Below are 18,829 nucleotides of genomic sequence, written 5' to 3'. Positions count from 1 at the left end.
TACTGGCAATGGCTCAGTGCTGAGAACCACCAGCAGGGGCAACAGGCCAATGCCGCTTGTTTGTACAGTGCCCTTCTGTACCAAGTTGGGTCCAATACACCTGAAAGGCCCAAGTGCCCCCTGCTGCTCACAGGTGCTTTGCTGGGAGTAAGCTCGCATGGCCACAGCATTCGGGTGCATGTTACTGTGAAGAAACTTGTACTCCTGGAGATGGCACTGCTTGGAAGCTTGCAGCACTCATGTCTCTGCTGGACACTGCTGTAGGGAAACTCATGTTCCATGGGTCCGGGCTGGGCGCTGCTGTGGAGAAGCTCACAGTGCTGAGGTCCCTGATGGGCACTGCTGTAAGGAAGCTCTCGGGAGTTGGGACAGGTCCCTGCTGGCACTGCTGTAGGAAAGCTTACGGCACCGAGTTCCCCGCGGGACACTTGCAGCCCTGCACGGTCATGTTGCTGGAGTCTCAGCTGAGACCTTGGGAACTGCGCGGGGAGGGGAGGGGAAGCTGAGCTAGGCCCAGGCCTGCCGCAGACACCGAGTCTCAACAGCCCAGATTGAGCTCTGATTGGCTGCAAAGAAGCCTCATTAATATTCAGAACGTTGTGTAACAAATTCGGGCAGGAACCATCCTGCAGAAAGATGGGGGGGGAGGCTGTGCAGTACAAACCGCTCCATGTGTCTTCATTACAACACTGTCCTGGCTGGATCCTGAAGCGGCTCCGATCACGCTCAGCTGTACCGGGGACAAAGGCAGGGCTGGCTCAGCTGATGCTCCTTTATTTTCCCTACCTTTATTTTCCTCTGTTCCCCCTCTCTGTGGCTTCAAATGGTTGGGAGCAGGGCCATTTCTTCTGGCTGGCGGGCCCGCGTGGCTGCGCTGAGGTTCACTGCTGTGCCCGTGCTGGGGAGGAGGTAGGTTGTGTGGCTGTCTCTAGGGAGGTCTCATTTGCCCGTGTCTATGCTGTCCTTCGGGGGGGCTGGTGCATTGGTATCTGGGCTCCACTGCTGGGGGGGGGGGAGCTGCTCCGCCTAGACCCCCAACGCTGGGGTGCTCAGGAAAGACGCTACTGGTACCAATTGCAGGAAGTAGGTGCTGGGGGGTGCTTTATCAACGCCCTGCTGATAACGCGCCTCGAGTCTGCCCTGTCTCCTGGTCCATCTAGTCCTAGCCATCGCCTCTTTCGCTTTGTTGGTGTTCCTCAGTCCTGCCCTGCAAACACATGCTGGTGCCCCTTGACCCTGCCCTATCTCCCCCACCCCTTGCTGTTCTAGTCCTCTCGCCCCTCGGTTTTCATTGTCCCTTGAAAGTCTCTACACTTTGTGCCACTCCCCCGTCCTCCCAGTTATTTCTGTGGCTGCGTGGATGGGGCCTGTGGTCCTGCCTCTAAGGGTAGAAGGCACCGCTGTGATCATGTATCCTGACCCCCCTCTGAATAACACAGGCCAGAGAACTTTCCTGCATTAACTCCTGTTTGAGCCAGAGCAGATCTGTTCCAAAAACATTCCATCCGGACTGAAAAATACCCAGAGATGCGGGGTAAGGGACTCTTGTTTATTCTCCCAGAGCACGATGGCCCCCAAAGGGAGGAAGAGGAAGGCAAAGGAGCCTGAGGCAAAGGCTGTGAACTCTGAGGATGTGAAGACAAATGGTGGTGCCAATACACTGCCAAAGAGGTTAAGGGGCGAGGGAAGTCAGGGGCCTGGACCCCGTGTGGTTATTGAGCATTGGTGAGTCCTGGTCAGTGCAAGAGGGTGGGTGCTTTTAAGCTCCAGCAGGCTTATGTTCTTGTGGAAGGCACCAGGGATGCTCAGGTGGTGGATGGGTGCCAATAGCTGGCAGGAGGGGACCTGTCTGTGGGGAGGAAGGGGAGGATAATCTGCGGGGGAATCAGTCAGACACAATTCCAGAGGGGGAGCAGGTTTGGGGGGCGGGGGCACAGGCACTGAGTTGGGGGATGTGGCCATGGATGAGGCTGGGCTGTGCTGAGAGTGTGGCATTGCTGGTTTGCTCAGCTAACTCCTCTGCAAGAGGCCCGCTAGTGGAATCGCCAGCCCCGCTGACCCACATCACTCCCTCCTCCTCCGCAGTAAGAGCTGACAAGTCTACAGGCGCAATGCCGACGCCGTGAGCCAGGCGCTGCGCCGCACCATTGCCAACGTGGTGGTGGTGATCAACCCCGAGACACCACGCAGGAACAGCTTTGAGGTGTCCCTGGTGAAGGAGGATGGAAGAAGTAAGTGCTGGAGTTTCTGTACAGCAGTGCTCAGTCAGGGTGCAATGATTGAGGCGGCGGGGGAGAGCCAGGACAGGGCAGTGCCAGGGAAAAGTGCCTGGGTGACTGTATGCTGGGGTAGGGATGCCCACACGTTGCTTTGTGAGATTGCCCAATTTGGCACAGGCTGATGTGGTGAGCTCCTCATGCGGTGAGCTACTTCATGATTAGGTTCCTAAAGGCATATGTTATATCTCTCACACCCTTTGTCTGACTGTTCAAAACTCTGTGGGGCAGAAATTGTGCCTCACTAGGGGCCTGTGCAGTGCAGGCCCCTGATTTTAATTGTGGTGGGGGGTGTCTGTGCAGTGCCTGGTACATTGGCAGGACCCTGAACTCGGTCAGTGGGAGTCTGTACCGGGCACTGCACAATGGGGGCCCCTGAATTCGCTTGGGGGCGGGTCTGTGCAGCGTCTGGTACAATACGGGCCCCATATCTCGCTCAGTGGGGATCTCCAGGGTCTACTGCAATAGAAACGAATAGGTAGCATCCCACACGTAACCACCCCTGCCTTGTTGTTGGGGTTTCAGCGGTGGAGCTATGGAGCGGCATTAAGAAAGGGCCACCTCGCAAGCTCAAGTTCCCTGAGCCAGAGAAGGTGGCTGACATGCTTAAGAGCAGCTTGGTCTAAAGCAGAGCTACACAGAGGTGAGTTATTCCTGCTCCCAGACTGGACTAGCAGAAGGGATGGCCGCTGTAAATCAGAGGGAGGAGGGGAGAAGTGACTAACAATTAGTACGGTTGAGATCCGTGTGTTTGACTCCAGCACAAACCCCCTCAGCTTGCGCTTTTTTAATTGCCGGCACCACCTGGGGTCCCCAAGTCAAGCTGGGCTCTTTCCTTCTCCTGTATCATGGCCAGTCATAAAGGTCTTGCAGAGCAAACTACACTGTGAACGACCCCTGAGCCACCTCCTTGCCCTCCATAGCTGAGCCCTAGCATCAGGGCCAGCAGATAATGCACAAGGAGGAATAGAGTCCAGTTTGCGCTCTCTAAGCGGTGGTGTCTCTGCAGGGCTAATGGGAGCCAAAACACATGGTTGTCACTAAAAGATCCAACTCCATGCAGCTGTGGTCATTTCTGTACCCGTGTGTAATCAAATACCTGCTATAGGGCACATTGCCTTAACTGGACACGCTGAACTTGTCGGCAGGCTAGTGCTAGGGATGCGAGAATGCCACTGTCGTTGGAGCCTCGGTCTGTTCCAAGCCCAGAACGCCTAGAGAGTAAAACCTAATCCAGGCTGTGTTGGCTATTCCTGTGAGGGTGGAGTGTCTCCTTTCCTGGAGTTGGAAGCGGGGCTGGATCCATCAAAAATGGCTTGTGATGGGGAGGAGGTAGCAGGCACAGCATGGCAGGTACTTCAGTGCCATGCTCTGTATTCCAACTGCTGAGCAGAAACCCCATCCACATGCTGCATGGTCTCTCCCCCGTGGTGGGAGCCCTTAGCTCCCCAGATAAAGGTAATATGAGGGCATCACAACACACCTGAAAATCCAAGTGCTGGGCTAGTACACTGACCTGTGGACCATCCTTCTTCTCAAGGAGCTCTCACCCCTTAAGTTTGCAGGCTTGTCACTGGCTTAAGGGTGACCTCAGTGTGGCTGCCTCTAGCTAACAAGGCTAATGTAGGTCAGTGTTTTGGGTCCAAATGACTGGATGCTTAGTGCAGGAGTGAAGTGGCTATATTTTCCTGTGTGAACAGCAAGGGCTGACACCTTTCTTTCTCTCTCTCTCTCTCATCCTGGCAGCTGGGTCTAGGACCCATCCATTCCTTGCGTGGACCGAAGCATCCATGATGAGGCATGGTGCAGTGGGGGGGGAGCCGATGGCCAAACCTCAATCATGTCTCTGATGCTGCAGCTCTTCCCGCTGGGAGTGGTGGGCCAGATGCCGCCACTCTGTCCTTCGCTTCTGTTTTGCTCTTCACTTTGCTCCCACAAGCAACCTCTGGCCTTCCTTAGCGGATCATCTTTCACTGTTTTGTGGTTAAACTTCTTTGTAATAAAGCTTCTAAAAAAAACTCTTTGTAAGTGGCAGCAAGGTGGGGTGATAGCTCAGAGGTCACCATGCAGGCTGGTCAGCTGGACTGCACCTTCTTGCAGGCAGCAGTGGAGAGCCCCACTCCTAACAGAACGCATGAGCACGTCCTTGAGTCTTGCCAGGTGCTCTGCTCCCTGCAGGAGGGAGGAAATGGCTCCTGGCAGCTTGCACTGCCTGGCTAGGAAAGCAGGTGCAGTCCACGTAACAGAGGGCCAATCCAGCAGAACAAACAAGAGGCAAATCCAACAAACTCTTTATTTCAAACAAGCCCCACCCTCTCACACTCCAGGCTGTCCTTGCTTTCACCTGTATTTTTCCATTGCCAAAGGGGCTGCTGGAGCAGGGGCGAATCCCTGCAGTGAGAGAAGTGGAGGGAGCATGGCACAAAGCTCACATGGTTCCCAAGAGGGGGAGGGGGGTGAAAATACATGTGGATGTTAAGGGTAACAGATGTTCTCATTAGGACAGTGATACATGAAGATGAGGACTAAGTAACTATGGAGCTGGTGTTCTTTGTCAGTGGAGGGATACATGTGCTGTGGAGGGCAGCTGGATCATAAAAGGAGACCATCAACTCTGGATGAGATGCACAACAGGTTAATGGGGCAGCAGTGTGATAATGGGAAATGAGGGACGGTGGCTTGTGCTATTGCATTGCCAGGCAGGAGTGGAGTTTGCTCCTGAGATAGCCATGACTCCATAGCTGAGGCAGGTAGGCTGGTACCACTGCTGGCCAGATATTTTGCAAAACTAGAGTCCTGGCTGCAGCCTTAGGAGCTCCTAATGGTGCTCCACCAGCATCTGTGTCCCCAGGGCCAGGTTTAGGAAGGTTAAGATGTTTATGCACATAAATGTAGAGGAAAACGCTTAAGCTAAATGCACAACGGGAGCAGGAAAGAAACTTAAGACAATTAGGCAAGGCCTGTCCTGGGTCCCAGCACTGGGAGGTGGGAGTGTGAGCTGACAGCACCTGTGAGAGAGTACTGTTAGCATCACCTTTAAAGAGACTCTACAACATGCAGGGGTGCAGGCTACCACCCCCAGTTGATATTTCCACCATTTCATCCATGCTGGGCCCATTCATTCCCTTCTTTCTCTGCACCCACACATCTCTACCTTGTACATCAGCAAAATATCAGTGGCTGTGACAGCAGGAAAGGCTTCTTCAACATGTGCAGCCCTCTGTCCCAGCACAGGCATAGGGGAAGCTCCAGATGACTGGGAAGGGCTGTTCTCTTTCCAGCCTCCTCTCCTCTAAACACAGGCTGCTCAGCAGAACTGAAGCAGCGTTAAGATTATTTAACCACAGAGGTCAGCAGAGCTCCAACAACAAAGTAGGTAACACTGGGGCCACCCCGTTCTCAGACCTACTGCGTCATCGAGTGACCAGCGCATTGGTTTAAATCTCAGTGACCTCCCTGTGTATGACTCAGTCCCATCCCAGAATTAATGGGAGGGTAGGGGAAAGGATGCTGCACCTCCATCCTGGCTTCACCCCAGCTGTGCCCTCCAACTGATCCCTGTCCCCCACTTGCAGAGCTCCCCACTCCAACAACCTGATTCATTTTGTTACTAGCAGCTTCCCACAGTCAGTCTCAGCTATGGCAGCTACACCTCAGTGGCCAGCTGGCTGTGATGGCTCCCATAGGCTAGACGCCCTTCCCCTCCGCTATAGACCAGGCCTGGTGGCCACTAGTTCAGAATGTCCACCTCTTCATCAGACTCCGAGGAGGGGTCAGGCCTGACGCAGGTGATGCCAGCAGGTACCAGTGCCTCCTCAGCGCCGGCCATGATGTCAATCTCGTCGCCCTCCGGACTGTCAGGGGGCTGATGGTCCAAAGGGCCATGCTTAGGGCTGCTTCGGGGCAGCCCCCAGGGTGCCTGAAGCTGAAGTTTTGTCTCCATCCCAGCAGCCTGGGTGGTGCAGGATCCCTGCCCTTTGCCCATGCCATCTTCCACAGGGACACGGGGCAGTGGGCCCAACTGAGCCTCCCTGCTGCCAGCTGTCAGCGAAGGGTGCTGAGGAGTCTGGGGGCTGGCAGGAGCCAGAGGCACTGGGCTGAATGAGGTGGCGTGGTGACCGCTGGAGAGAACCCTCCTGGATACAAGATGGCCACTCACAGACTGCCCCAGGGGATCCCCATCTGCAGTGCTAAGGGCAGAGTGACCACCCCCCACCTCCCACCCTGGCAGGGGCCCCTTCCCTGGGTCGTCCCACTCTGGCCACAGCTGCATCTCTGGGGGATGCCACTCCTCGCCTGCTGCAGCAGCACCCACAGGTGTCATGTTTGGCCCATGTGATGGACCCGTGGAAGGGGCACAGCCTGCCGTCCCTCCTGGCCCAGCAGTGCCCAAGCCCTCCACGCCACTGCCTGATAGCAGCAGGTCCAGCATCTGCTCCAGCGGCGCTGAGTCCCCAAACTCCTCATTCTCACTCAAGGGCTCCAATGCCGCCATGTCCAGCTCATAAGGGTCCCTGCAGCCTTCTCTCCCATCTGAAGGTCCCTGTTCTACTGTCACCTGCTCAGGAAGCAGCACAGCCTCCAACCTTCCAGTCAGCAGCTCAGTGGAGCTGGCTGCCCACGTCCCTGGCAGCTCTGGCCAGTGCGTAAACTTGTGTGGTCTGGAGCTGGGCGGGGAAGCCACACGGGAGGTGCCTGTCTCTCCCATCGTCACTGGGGTTCCCTTGGGCTCCCTGGCTGATGTCTCTTGTACCACCTCCCAGCAACTCCCATTGACGACCTTCCTGAGCTTCACACTACCCACATGCCCCTCCTCTGGGGCAGTGTCTGAGCCAGAAGCCGATGCACTAGAGCTGCGCTTCCTGTTGCTGGTCTTTGGAGGCACAGGGAGGCTCCCGCCATGGCAAGAGGGGCTGGCCTGCTCTGGCCCACCTGCTTCATCCCAGCCTGGGGTCTTCTGCCGCCAGAGGCGCCGGATGGATGTGGGGGTCTTGCCAGATGCTACAGTGGGGGGTGCCTTTGTGGCACAGGCACTGGGGGGAGGCGGCAGTTTCAGGCGGCTGAGCTTGATCTTTCTTGGCAGTGGTGAGCAGTCTGTGGTGCAGCCCTCGCTGGGAAAGGCCTGCTCAGCGCTCCTCTCACCCTGTGACCCTTCAGCCTTGCCCAGTGTGCTCCCCACACCGAGGCTCCTGTCTAAGCCCAAAGAGTGGCTCTTCGTTCTCACGTTCCCAGTCTCCACTGGCTGCACGGGAGCCACCGCACCCTGCATCCCCGATTGGGCTCCCCCGTTCTGAGGTACTACAGCCGCCCAATACTTGGCGCTCTCCGCTTGACTAGTGGTGCTGCTGGCACATACCCCGCCATCCCCTGGGGGCTTTGCTGTACATTGCTTGCCTGCCACCAGGGGGTGGAACGTCCGTGGGATAGTGGGAGCAGGAGGGCAGGCTTGCGGCACAACCCTAGCAGAGATAGGAGCCAGGCAGGGCGGCTGCAAGCACTTCCGGTTCAAGCGCCGACCCAGCACCTGTTTCACCAGCTTCCCACCCTCCAGCTGCAGCAACTCCAGTTCTGCTACTTGGAACTGCCGGGCAGCAGCCAGGACATCCCGGGCCTCCTCCCGGGACACTTCCATCTCCGAGGTGTATAGGAAATCCACCAGCTTCCGCAGAGTCCCGATCTTCAGACCCCGCAGCTCCAGCACCACTTTGCACTCCTTGGAGGGCATTTGCCTCTCCAGGCACTCCATGAAGAAGGGGCTGCAGGCGGAGAGAATGCAGCAGTGAGCTGGTACAGCCTCTCCTGCAAACAAAGGAGTGGACCATCAGCATCATAGGTTAGCTGGGCTCTGCTACTGCATTAGCTATTACTACCCTGTTCCAACCCCTTTAACAATGGGTGCTTTCCTAGGTTTGGGTTGGCCTGCTCTGTGCTGCTCCTGTCTCCAAATATGCATCCTTTCAAGAACCCTGCTCTGTGTCGGGCTCGGCTTCTCTCTACTCAGTAGTAATAAACCTCACTTATGCAGAAGGGCAGTTCACATTTTAACTACCCCAAAGCCGTGGTATTACCAACCCCCAAAAATTCAAAAATCAGGAGTTGGACCCCACCCCAAATGTCCTGAGATTGGCTTAAAATCGTTATTTTTATTTGCCTTCTGATTTCAAAAACTTTCGGGAGTCCTTGCTTCACTTTTTCAAGCTTTCCTCCACAAGCATAAGGAAGGCAAGAAACACACTTTAAAAAAAAAAAAAAATTAAAGCAAAGATTCTCTTACTGTCTTCCAATTCCTGCAGCCGGGGTGATAAGAAAAGCACCAAATATTATAAGATATGATAAAAATCACACGAGTTGGCAACACTGCGTTATGGTTCTTGAGGCAGCTCTAACTCGGCGTCCTTATGCTGGGATGTGGTTTCATTTTTGTCTGTGGAGAGATCAGATCTCCATGGCCCCCTCTCCAGCCTTTCCTCCCCTCCCCTAGCAAAGGATGCCACTCCCCAAGACACTTCTTAGTAGCAAAGACAGTGCTTCCATTTAATACTAGGGGGAGGGTAATTCAAGGGGATGCTTTTATTTCTGAGGTTCCTTCCACTGCTCCAGTTAACTGCATCGACAGCCAAATAAAACTAACAAACCCCACTCTAAATAAAATTAAGCTGTCTGCTTCCTTTAAAAATAACAAGCCACCCACACTTTTCTCTATGTTCCTTTTCTATCCCATGGCACATGGTCCCTGAAAAGAAACTATGCAAAGGAGCCACCGTGAGGGTGGGGTTCTGGGGAGAGCATGCATAAGCTTCCAGGGAGGCCTGGGTGGTTCAACACTGGTCCTGGGGGGCTGGGCTGCAGGGTCCCACATCCCAGGGAGGGATACCGGATGAGATCTGTGCCCCAGGATTGTGCTTAAGAGGCCAGACCTAAAGTGTCTGGACTCTGCCCAGACCCAGTGGGCTGGAAAGCATGTGGGGTCCAAAGATTTGGGTCCAATCCAGCAGTCTAGTGACTATCCACGAAGGGGAGACTCAGACAGACCTGTGGCCCTCCATTGCCCTGGAGGAGAAGGTATTTTATTGAGAATGTATCCACTTTTCTGGGGGCCTCTCCTGCTGCCTTGAACCCAGCCAGCACCTACAACCTGGCCTCTCCCTAGCACTGCTACTCAGAGCAGCTTGGAATACTCTAATGGTGGCAACCTTGGCTGCACCCATCTTTGATTCTTTAAGAGACAGCTAGCAGCAGTGACGTGCAGCCAGGAAGTTGGTCCAAACCCTCCCCTCCAGAAGGGGGGGAGAACTATAGGGGAAGGTACAATGCTGCCAGAGTTTTCAGTATTTCAGACTTCAACCAGAATGTTATCTTAAAGGAAGGATTTTATTTTTCATTTAATTTCCTCTTTCAAAAAACACCCAAGAAAGAGGACACTGAGCACTGGCACATCGAGGCAAATGTTATTTCAGTGAGAGACTGACAGGCATGTCTCTAGCTACAGAACAGCTGGTTTGTGTGTCTCTGGAGTTCCACCCTGACACAGCCAAAGCTACCAGCCAGCAAGGAATAAAAGCTTCCTTACATACAGAAACAAACAAGATACAGTATGAGCAAGACAGTGAGATGCATGGCCATGTTCCCCAAACACACACACTCTCTCGTGTCCTGGGTCTTGGTTCACACTCTATGTGCACCATCTGCAAAAGTCAGATTCTGAAACAAAGGGCCAGGGAAGCATATGGAAGCCTCACTAATTCGAAGGATGCCTCTCCCAAGACACTTCTTCTTAGCAGCAGACAAAGACAGTACTTCCAGTTAATATTAAAAGAATTAAACTTTGTAGAGCAGTGGGGACCTTGCTTATAGATGCAATGAGATAGGAGGCTGTTGCTTGAAACTTCCCCTCACCCAGTAAAAGTTTCAACAGAATAACAAGACACTTAAAAAATATTAGTGAGACAATCGCCCCCACACTTAACAAATCAGGAAGCTTCAAGATTAGTTTGATTAATGAATCAGAGACTTTCACAGACCAAAATATGCTCAAGTTGTCAGCTGAACACGAAGCAGCTGAGGGCGAAGTTCATATAAAATGGTCTCACAATGTTCCAATCACGGATGCACACTTAGTACGTCTGCTGACAGATATCTGGCGCCATGTAGGAAGGCTGCTATTTGCAAAACCTCTTTGGAAGTACTTCCACTTTTGTGTAGACGTTTTTCTACTTATGATTCCCAAACAAATCAAGCCCATCAGTACCGCCTATCACACAAGGCCGCATCAGTGTCACAGTCCCCATTGATACAACAGCCACTGCAAACAGCAAAGCTAAGGGCTGAGCGTACATACAGTGCCCTATATGTTAAAATGTAACTACATACTTATGTGTAATTAATATTCTGTGGAAATGTACACAAGCACAGGAGAGGTGACAATTCAGCCCCAGGTACAAGAAAGGTGGGTACCAATCCACTGCGCTCTTTCAGGTTACCTTCTGCCTGCAGGATGACATCACAGAATACATCTGCCCTCTGCTGGCGATGGAGCTGCAGGAACGCCATGCGCAGGAGGCGGGAGTTCCGATAGAGAATCTTAGAACCGGCCACAGGGGAGCACATATCAGCAGAGCCTCCCTCTTGTTACCAAAGACACCAGATTCCCTGCAAACGGAACACAGTCCTGGGAATGCAGTAGGCTCTATCTAGCAGAGCACCCTTGGTGGATTTAGTACTCCTAAAAGTGAAAGACTGGAGGCAGGAAGTGAGCTTCTGCAAGCTTCTGCCAAGCCATCTCCCCCTGGAAGGACAGTGACTGTTATAAACTATTTTATTCCTGGCTCAATGATAAATTGGGAAGGAGTCAGTGAAGAGCCACAAGGATGATTAAGGGATTGGAAAAATACACCTTAGAGTGAGTGACTCAAGGAGCAAAATCTATTTATCTTAACAAAGAGAAGCTTAAAGGGTGACTTGATCACAGGTTATGAGAATTACCTGGGGACCAAAAATCTGATAATTGAGGGCTCTTCAATCTAGCAGACAAAGATCTAATAAGTTCCAATGGCTGGAAGTTGATGCTAGACAAATTCAGACTGGAAATAAGGTGGACAATTTTAACAGTGAGGGTAATTAACCATTGGTACAACTTATTATGCCTTGTGACGGATTCTCTATCCCTGGCAATTTTTCATTCAAGATGGGATGTTTTTCTAAAAGATCTGTTTTGGTTCAAACAGGAATTAATTCAGGGAAATTCTCTGGCCTGTGTTATACAGGAGTTTAGACCAGATTATCACAATGGTCCCTGCTGGCCTTGGAATCTATGTATTATCCATGTGCTACTTTTCCTGAGGCAGTGTTACTGATATATTGAACTAGCAGGGGGCACGGAGCACAGACTCTCACAGAGAAGTGTACTGAATGGTAGTGAAATATGGTATTTTTTCCATAATTCAGTACACAGCCTGTCACCTCAGGGTCACTAGCACCCACCCAGCCAGCTCAGGGGATTGGGGAAATGGATCGGGAGTCAGTCACCAATGGGCACTGATTCCAATCCAGCTCAGGGTTGGGGGGACCAGATAGCTCACAGACTGCCACATGGAGTCTCTCACCCCACCTCAGGTCAGGAAGTGGATGACTTGGATTGGGAAATTAGCAAATGGCATAGAGAACTTCCTCTCTAGAGCAGATTCCAAACCAGTCCCAGGTTGGGGCAGGGAACAGCTGGCATCAGGGACTGGGAGAATGGCTCCATCATTGCAATGCTCAATTGTCTCAGTGAGACTGGCGAGTAGGATATGGATCTTTCCTTATATGGCCTCATCTACACTCTGAATTGCAGGCAATTCTCCCACCATTTGTCTAACACCACCACAGCTAAGCCGGCCCTAGCAATGGTGGGAGCACTAAGGTCAGCCACCATCATAACTCTGTTCTGAAGTAAGTCTGATGACTCAGGGGTAAAAATGCAAGCAGGTCTACAATAATGCTCCTGCTGCTGCCACCACGCCTTGACCAACAGTGCAGATACAGCCTAGGTCACGAGTTCCAAGACAGGCGCCGTGGGAAGCCTGCACTGGGGCTAACCCTGGACTTCAGTTTTCAGGGCTACTAAAATTTCCACCAGTACTGCAGTCACAGTAAGGCTTTGGTTACCATGTGCCCTATTAACAGCCATGGACGTAGCTGCACCAGTTCAAAAATTTTCTAGAGCATGAGGGTGGTCCAGCAGTTTAGGTTTTCATCATCTGGGACAGAGGAGACCCAGTTCAATTCCCTGCTTTACCACAGACACCTGGCATGAGCTTGGATAAATCACTTAGCCTTTCTGTGCATCAGTTCTCCACCAATACAATAGGGACAATTGCACTGCCCTGCTTCACATAGGTGTTGTGAGAACAAATACATTAAAGGTGCTCAGATCCTAGAGTGATGGAGGCTGTGTAATTAACTAAGGCCTTGACTACAATGAAACGTTTTCTTCTGTATCCTAAGGTGTGGATTTAAACCAGCATAGTTATACCAATTATATAATTACAACTGGTGCACACATGGACACCTTAAGGGCTGCTCTACAGTTTTTGTACATGGCAAGGTGTGATTTTTTTTTTGGACTGGCATAGTTATACCAAGACAATACCTAGCATGGATGAAGTTCTCCCTGTATAGTTTATTCCCTTTCCCATATAGGAATAGCTATAAGCACTTTTATCCTGGTATATTAATAGGCAGTCTTATACAGTGTATTTCGTCAGTAGATCCCAAAGGAGGTCAGTATCATTAGCCACATTTTACAGATTGGAAAACTGAGACACAGAGGAGTGCCAAGGTCACCCAGCAGGCTAGTGGCAGAACCAGGAATAGAACCCAGATTTCTCAAAGTTTCAGGCCAGTGCCCTATCCGTTAGGCATAAATGCACCCACACAAGGGGTCTGTATCACTTTAACTATACCAGTATTGTTAAACTGATACTTTTGTGTGTAGACAATGGCTTATTCTGGTGCAAGGGTGGCCTTTGTTCAGTTTAGCTTGTGTTGTTTAGGAAGGTGTTAATGCTTAAACCAAAAAAAAAAAAAAAAGCCACTTTTATACAGGAATAAGAGTCTACACAGGATATATCAATAGAACTCTATCAGTATAACTGGCAAGACTTTCCCACATACACATAGATAGATATTGTAGGCAGGGTGAACCACTATAAGCATCCATTTTTGCTGGTTCAGCTTTCCCTGGTCTCAAAACAGGGAGAAGCTCTACCCGCACAAACTATCTATCCCTGGTACTCACATGGCCGCCATCACAGCAATATTTGATTGCTTCACAGTCTTTATTGTGTTTAGCCTCCCAATATACCTGTGAGGTTATCCCATTGCACAGATGGGAAACTGAGGCAAAATGAGGCTGAGGCTACACCTAAAACTTAGGTCAACCTAGCTATGTCGCTCAGAGGTATAAAAAATTTACACCCCCGAGATATAGTTAAGCAAATCTAAGAATTTTTCCATCAATCTACCTACCGCCTCTTGAGGAGGTGGATTTACTACAGCGATGGAAAAAACCCTTCTGTTGCTGTAGTAAGCATCTACACTATAGCGGCGCAGCTCTGCTGCATTAGTGCTTGTAGTGCAGACAAAGCCTAAGTCACTTACCCAAGGTCACACGGGGGGGGGGGGGGGGGGGGAGGGGAGTTGTGGCTGAGCAGGGAATTCAACCTGGGTCTCCCGAGCGTCCTAACTACTAGAGCATCCTTCCTCTCATGGCTTTACCAGTGCAGCTACCCTCATGTCTGTAATTGGAGCAAATCTTTAACACAGACAAGTCCAAAGCTCCCCTCACATTTTACTGTCAGACACCTTCAGTGCTGAGATGTAATTAGACACTGGTTTGTTACCAACAACTCCTGCTTGTTTCCTTTTGGGGATAAATTGCCCCACCAGATCTCCACTCCCTTTCCCCTGGCAAGGAAGGGAGCAACAAGTAATGGGGTACCTGTTATTTAGGTTAATGGAGTGTGTACAGGGATGTTGGAAAGCTGGGGGCTGCCAAACACTAGGAACCTTAAGAGCCACCCAGGGGAGGTGGCAGCACTGAGGATGGGAGCCAGCCAGAGACAGGACAGGTGCTGCCAAGACACAGACAAGAAACATGGATGTTTCAGCATAAGAGGCAAAAGGATCCCAACCTTCTTTTGGTCACAGACCCCTCCCCCTACTCTCCAAATACAACACATTGCTTGGAGAGTTGCAACCCACGCAAGGGGCTTCCCCTCACAACCATTCCCTGCTATTCCAAAAAGATCCATATTCCTTCTCCATTCCAGTACACCACCCAGATCTTGCACTGAAGGGGGTCCATTCCCTCCTCATTATTGGCCCCCATACACTAAAGGAGCTCAATTCCCCCAACAACTGCCTCTCATACACAAGGGGGGACTCCATTCCCCCATAATCACCCCTTCACACACATACTAAGGAGAGCTCCATTTCCCCTCACAGCTTCCCACACTCAAAGGGGGTCCTCCATTCCCTCCCACACACACTAACAGCGGGGCCATTTCCCTCCCCCGACTGAGGCATGCTCTATTCCCTGCACCCCAATCGTCCACCCCCTGAACAGTGCCCGGGGTGCGCACCGTCCCCTCTCTGCAGCACCCCTTTACTACTGCTGCTGCTGCTGCTGCTGCGGCTGCAAACTCCAGCTCCTGCAACACTCAGCACGACCCCACCCTAGCGCCCGCACGCGCGCCACGCCTACAATAGAACCTTCCTCGAGAAGGGACGCGGCTCCTCCTCCCCGCCGAGCCCAGTAACAGCCCTTTCATTGGCCAGACCCTCCGGCCAATCACAGCGGAGGAGGTGTTTTGGCGGGAGGAGTTCGAAGAGAGCCGTTGCCCCTGAGGAGAATGGCGGATGGGAGGGCGGGAGTTTGCTGGATCTCAACCCCGTGAGCCAAGGAGCCCCAGGTTCCACCCAGATCCCAGCTCCCAGCCCCCAGCCAGTCAGTGCCCACCCTGGCCACCAGAACCACATGAAGTCTGAAGCCAAATGGGGGCTCCCTGCTCCAGGCCATCCCCAACCAGCCAGAGCTTGAGGTGTTTCAATTAATAGAAGCAGCTCCTGGAGTCCCGTGATTTTTTTCAAGACTCTCCCTTCGCCTTACAGTTATCCACAAATGCTCGAAAATGTGACACCCCCTTGCAAGGGCTCAGACACCTGAAAGCAGAGAAAACGAATCCAAACTGCGTGGATTTAAAATCAACAGCTCAGGATTTTTTGGCCAATCTTATGATTTTGGAGACCCTGACTCATGGCGTTTGAACGCTTGGGGCTTATGATGCTGCAGACCCAGAGCCCAGATATGGGTCCTGGCCAGTCAGTACCCACCCTGGCCATCACCGCCATGTCAATAGCACCAGGGGGATCCCTGACCCATCCCAGTCACTTGGCCTGTCTGGCAGCGCCCACCCTGGCCATCACCACCATGTCAATAGCACAGTCAAGCACATGGGGAATTCATAGAATCATAGAATATCAGGGTTGGAAGGGACCTCAGGAGGTCATCTAGTCCAACCCCCTGCTCAAAGCAGGACCAATCCCTAATTAAATCATCCCAGCCAGGGCTTTGTCAAGCCTAACCTTAAAAACCTCTAAGGAAGGAGATTCTACCACCTCCCTAGGTAAAGCATTCCAGTGTTTCACCACCCTCCTAGTGAAAAAGTTTTTCCTAATATTCAACCTAAACCTCCGCCACTGCAACTTGAGACTATTACTCCTTGTCCTGTCCTCTTCTACCACTGAGAACAGTCTAGAGCCATCCTCTTTGGAACCCCCTTTCAGGTAGTTGAAAGCAGCTATCAAATCCCCCCTCATTCTTCTCTTCTGAAGACTAAACAATCCCAGTTCCCTCAGCCTCTCCTCATAAGTCATGTGTTCCAGACCCCTAATCATTTTTGTTGCCCTTCGCTGGACTCTCTCCAATTTATCCACATCCTTCTTGTAGTGCGGGGCCCAAAACTGGACACAGTACTCCAGATGAGGCCTCACCAATGTCGAATAGAAGGGAACGATCACATCCCTCGATCTGCTCGCTATGCCCCTACATATACATCCCAAAATGCCATTGGCCTTCTTGGCAACAAGGGCACACTGCTGACTCATATCCAGCTTCTCGTCCACTGTCACCCCTAGGTCCTTTTCCACAGAACTGCTGCCTAGCCATTCGGTCCCTAGTCAGTAGCAGTGCATTGGGTTTTTCCGTCCTAAGTGCAGGACTCTGCACTTATCCTTGTTGAACCTCATCAGATTTCTTTTGGCCCAATCATCCAATTTGTCTAGGTCCCTCTGTGTCCTATCCCTGCCCTCCAGCGTATCTACCACTCCTCCTAGTTTAGTATCATCCGCAAATTTGCTGAGAGTGCAATCCACACCATCCTCCAGATCATTTATGAAGATATTGAACAAAACCGGCCCCAGGACCGACCCTTGGGGCACTCCACTTGATACCGGCTGCCAACTAGACATGGAGCCATTGATCACTACCCGTTGAGCCCGACAATCTAGCCAACTTTCTACCCACCTTATAGTGCATTCACCCAGCCCATACTTCTTTAACTTGCTGACAAGAATACTGTGGGAGACCGTGTCAAAAGCTTTGCTAAAGTCAAGAAACAACACGTCCACTGCTTTCCCCTCATCCACAGAACCAGTAATCTCATCATAGAAGGCGATTAGATTAGTCAGGCATGACCTTCCCTTGGTGAATCCACGCTGACTGTTTCTGATCACTTTCCTCTCGTGTAAGTGCTTCAGAACTGATTCCTTGAGGACCTGCTCCATGATTTTTCCGGGGACTGAGGTGAGACTGACTGGCCTGTAGTTCCCAGGATCCTCCTTCTTCCCTTTTTTAAAGATGGGCACTACATTAGCCTTTTTCCAGTCATCCGGGACTTCCCCTGTTCGCCATGAGTTTTCAAAGATAATGGCCAATGGCTCTGCAATCACAGCCGCCAATTCCTTTAGCACTCTTGGATGCAACGCGTCCGGCCCCATGGACTTGTGCACGTCCAGCTTTTCTAAATAGTCCCTAACCACTTCTTTCTCCACAGAGGGCTGGCCATGTACTCCCCATGCTGTGTTGCCCAGCGCAGCAGTCTGGGAGCTGACCTTGTTGGTGAAGACAGAGGCAAAAAAAGCATTGAGTACATTAGCTTTTTCCACATCCTCTGTCACTAGGTTGCTTCCCTCATTCAGTAAGGGGACCACACTTTCCCTGGCTTTCTTCTTGTTGCCAACATACCTGAAGAAACCCTTCTTGTTACTCTTAACTTCTCTTGCTAGCTGCAGCTCCAGGTGTGATTTGGCCCTCCTGATTTCATTCCTACATGCCCGAGCAATATTTTTATACTCTTCCCTGGTCATTTGTTCAATCTTCCACTTCTTGTAAGCTTCTTTTTTATGTTTAAGATCCGCAAGGATTTCACCATTAAGCCAAGCTGGTCGCCTGCCATATTTACTATTCTTTCGACACATCGGGATGGTTTGTCCCTGTAACCTCAATAGGGATTCCTTGAAATACAGCCAGCTCTCCTGGACTCCTTTCCCCTTCATGTTATTCACCCAGGGGATCCTAGCCATCAATTCCCTGAGGGAGTCGAAGTCTGCTTTCCTGAAATCCAGGGTCCGTATTCTGCTGCTTACCTTTCTTCCCTGTGTCAGGATCCTGAACTCAACCAACTCATTCACTGCCTCCCAGATCCCCATCCACTTTTGCTTCCCCCACTAATTCTTCCCGGTTTGTGAGCAGCAGGTCAAGAAAAGCTCCCCCCCTAGTTGGCTCCTCTAGCACTTGCACCAGGAAATTGTCCCCTACATTTTCCAAAAACTTCCTGGATTGTCTATGCACTGCTGTATTGCTCTCCCAGCAGATATCAGGAAGTTTAAAGTCGCCCATGAGAACCAGGGTGTGTGATCTAGTAGCTTCTGCGAGTTGCCGGAAGAAAGCCTCATCCACCTCATCCCCCTGGTCCGGTGGTCTATAGCAGACTCCCACCACTACATCACCCTTGTTGCTCACGCTTCTAAACTTAATCCAGAGACACTCAGGTTTTTCTGCAGTCATACTGCTCCCTTACATACAGTGCTACTCCCCCACCTTTTCTGCCCTGCCTGTCCTTCCTGAACAGTTTATAACCATCCATGACAGTACTCCAGTCATGTGAGTTATCCCACCAAGTCTCTGTTATTCCAATCACGTCATAATTCCTTGACATCACCAGGACCTCCAGTTCTCCCTGCTTGTTTCCAAGGCTTTTTGCATTTGTATATAGGCACTTGAGATAACCTGCTGATCGCCCCTCATTCTCAGTATGAGGTAGGAGCCCTCCCCTCACAGACGTTCCTGCCTGTGCTTCCTCCCGGTATCCCGCTTTCCCACTTACCTCAGGGATTTGGTCTCCTTCCCCCGGTGAACCTAGTTTAAAGCCCTCCTGCTTGTTTCCAAGGCTTTGTGCATTTGTATATAGGCACTTGAGATAACCTGCTGATCGCCCCCCATTCAATTCCTT

The 18,829-nt window shown here is 51.5% G+C and overlaps 2 protein-coding genes across 5 annotated transcripts; one reads left to right on the top strand and one right to left on the bottom strand.

Moving 5' to 3' along the window:
- The first annotated feature begins 746 nt into the window (after nucleotides 1-746).
- SELENOH (selenoprotein H) lies at nucleotides 747-4,588 on the top strand. The gene is made up of 5 exons (XM_007068449.4): nucleotides 747-909; nucleotides 1,562-1,725; nucleotides 2,086-2,231; nucleotides 2,802-2,919; nucleotides 4,023-4,588. The coding sequence occupies exons 1-4, from the start codon at nucleotides 766-768 to the stop codon at nucleotides 2,900-2,902; spliced, it is 555 nt and encodes a 184-aa protein (XP_007068511.2). The 5' UTR covers nucleotides 747-765; the 3' UTR covers nucleotides 2,903-2,919; nucleotides 4,023-4,588.
- On the bottom strand, nucleotides 4,556-15,067 carry BTBD18 (BTB domain containing 18). 4 transcript variants are annotated; one of them, XM_043548514.1, is made up of 4 exons: nucleotides 15,022-15,067; nucleotides 14,257-14,389; nucleotides 10,757-10,925; nucleotides 4,556-8,075 (listed from the first exon to the last, which is right to left on the bottom strand). In XM_043548514.1, the coding sequence occupies exons 3-4, from the start codon at nucleotides 10,881-10,883 to the stop codon at nucleotides 6,007-6,009; spliced, it is 2,196 nt and encodes a 731-aa protein (XP_043404449.1). In that variant the 5' UTR covers nucleotides 10,884-10,925; nucleotides 14,257-14,389; nucleotides 15,022-15,067; the 3' UTR covers nucleotides 4,556-6,006. The 4 variants fall into 4 exon arrangements, with proteins under 4 accessions (XP_043404449.1, XP_043404448.1, XP_043404450.1 ...); XM_043548513.1 differs by having other exon boundaries at nucleotides 14,900-15,062; XM_043548515.1 differs by lacking the exons at nucleotides 14,257-14,389; nucleotides 15,022-15,067 and adding an exon at nucleotides 8,551-8,563 and having other exon boundaries at nucleotides 10,757-10,922.
- Nucleotides 15,068-18,829: the final 3,762 nt, after the last annotated feature.

The sequence above is a fragment of the Chelonia mydas genome, chromosome 6 (genome assembly GCF_015237465.2).
Source record: "Chelonia mydas isolate rCheMyd1 chromosome 6, rCheMyd1.pri.v2, whole genome shotgun sequence".
NCBI lineage: Eukaryota > Metazoa > Chordata > Testudines > Cheloniidae > Chelonia > Chelonia mydas.
The sequence above is the reverse complement of the archived record's forward strand: the minus strand, read 5'-3'. Positions and strand labels throughout refer to the sequence as shown.

Bases quoted from the DNA above. Each gene is read 5' to 3' on its own strand.
- BTBD18 (XM_043548514.1), bottom strand. From the start codon at position 10,883: ATGTGCTCCCCTGTGGCCGGTTCTAAGATTCTCTATCGGAACTCCCGC. The intron at 8,076-10,756 runs GTAACCTGAAAG...CTTTGTTTGCAG, and splicing joins TGTCATCCTGCAGGCAGAAG to GAGAGGCTGTACCAGCTCAC.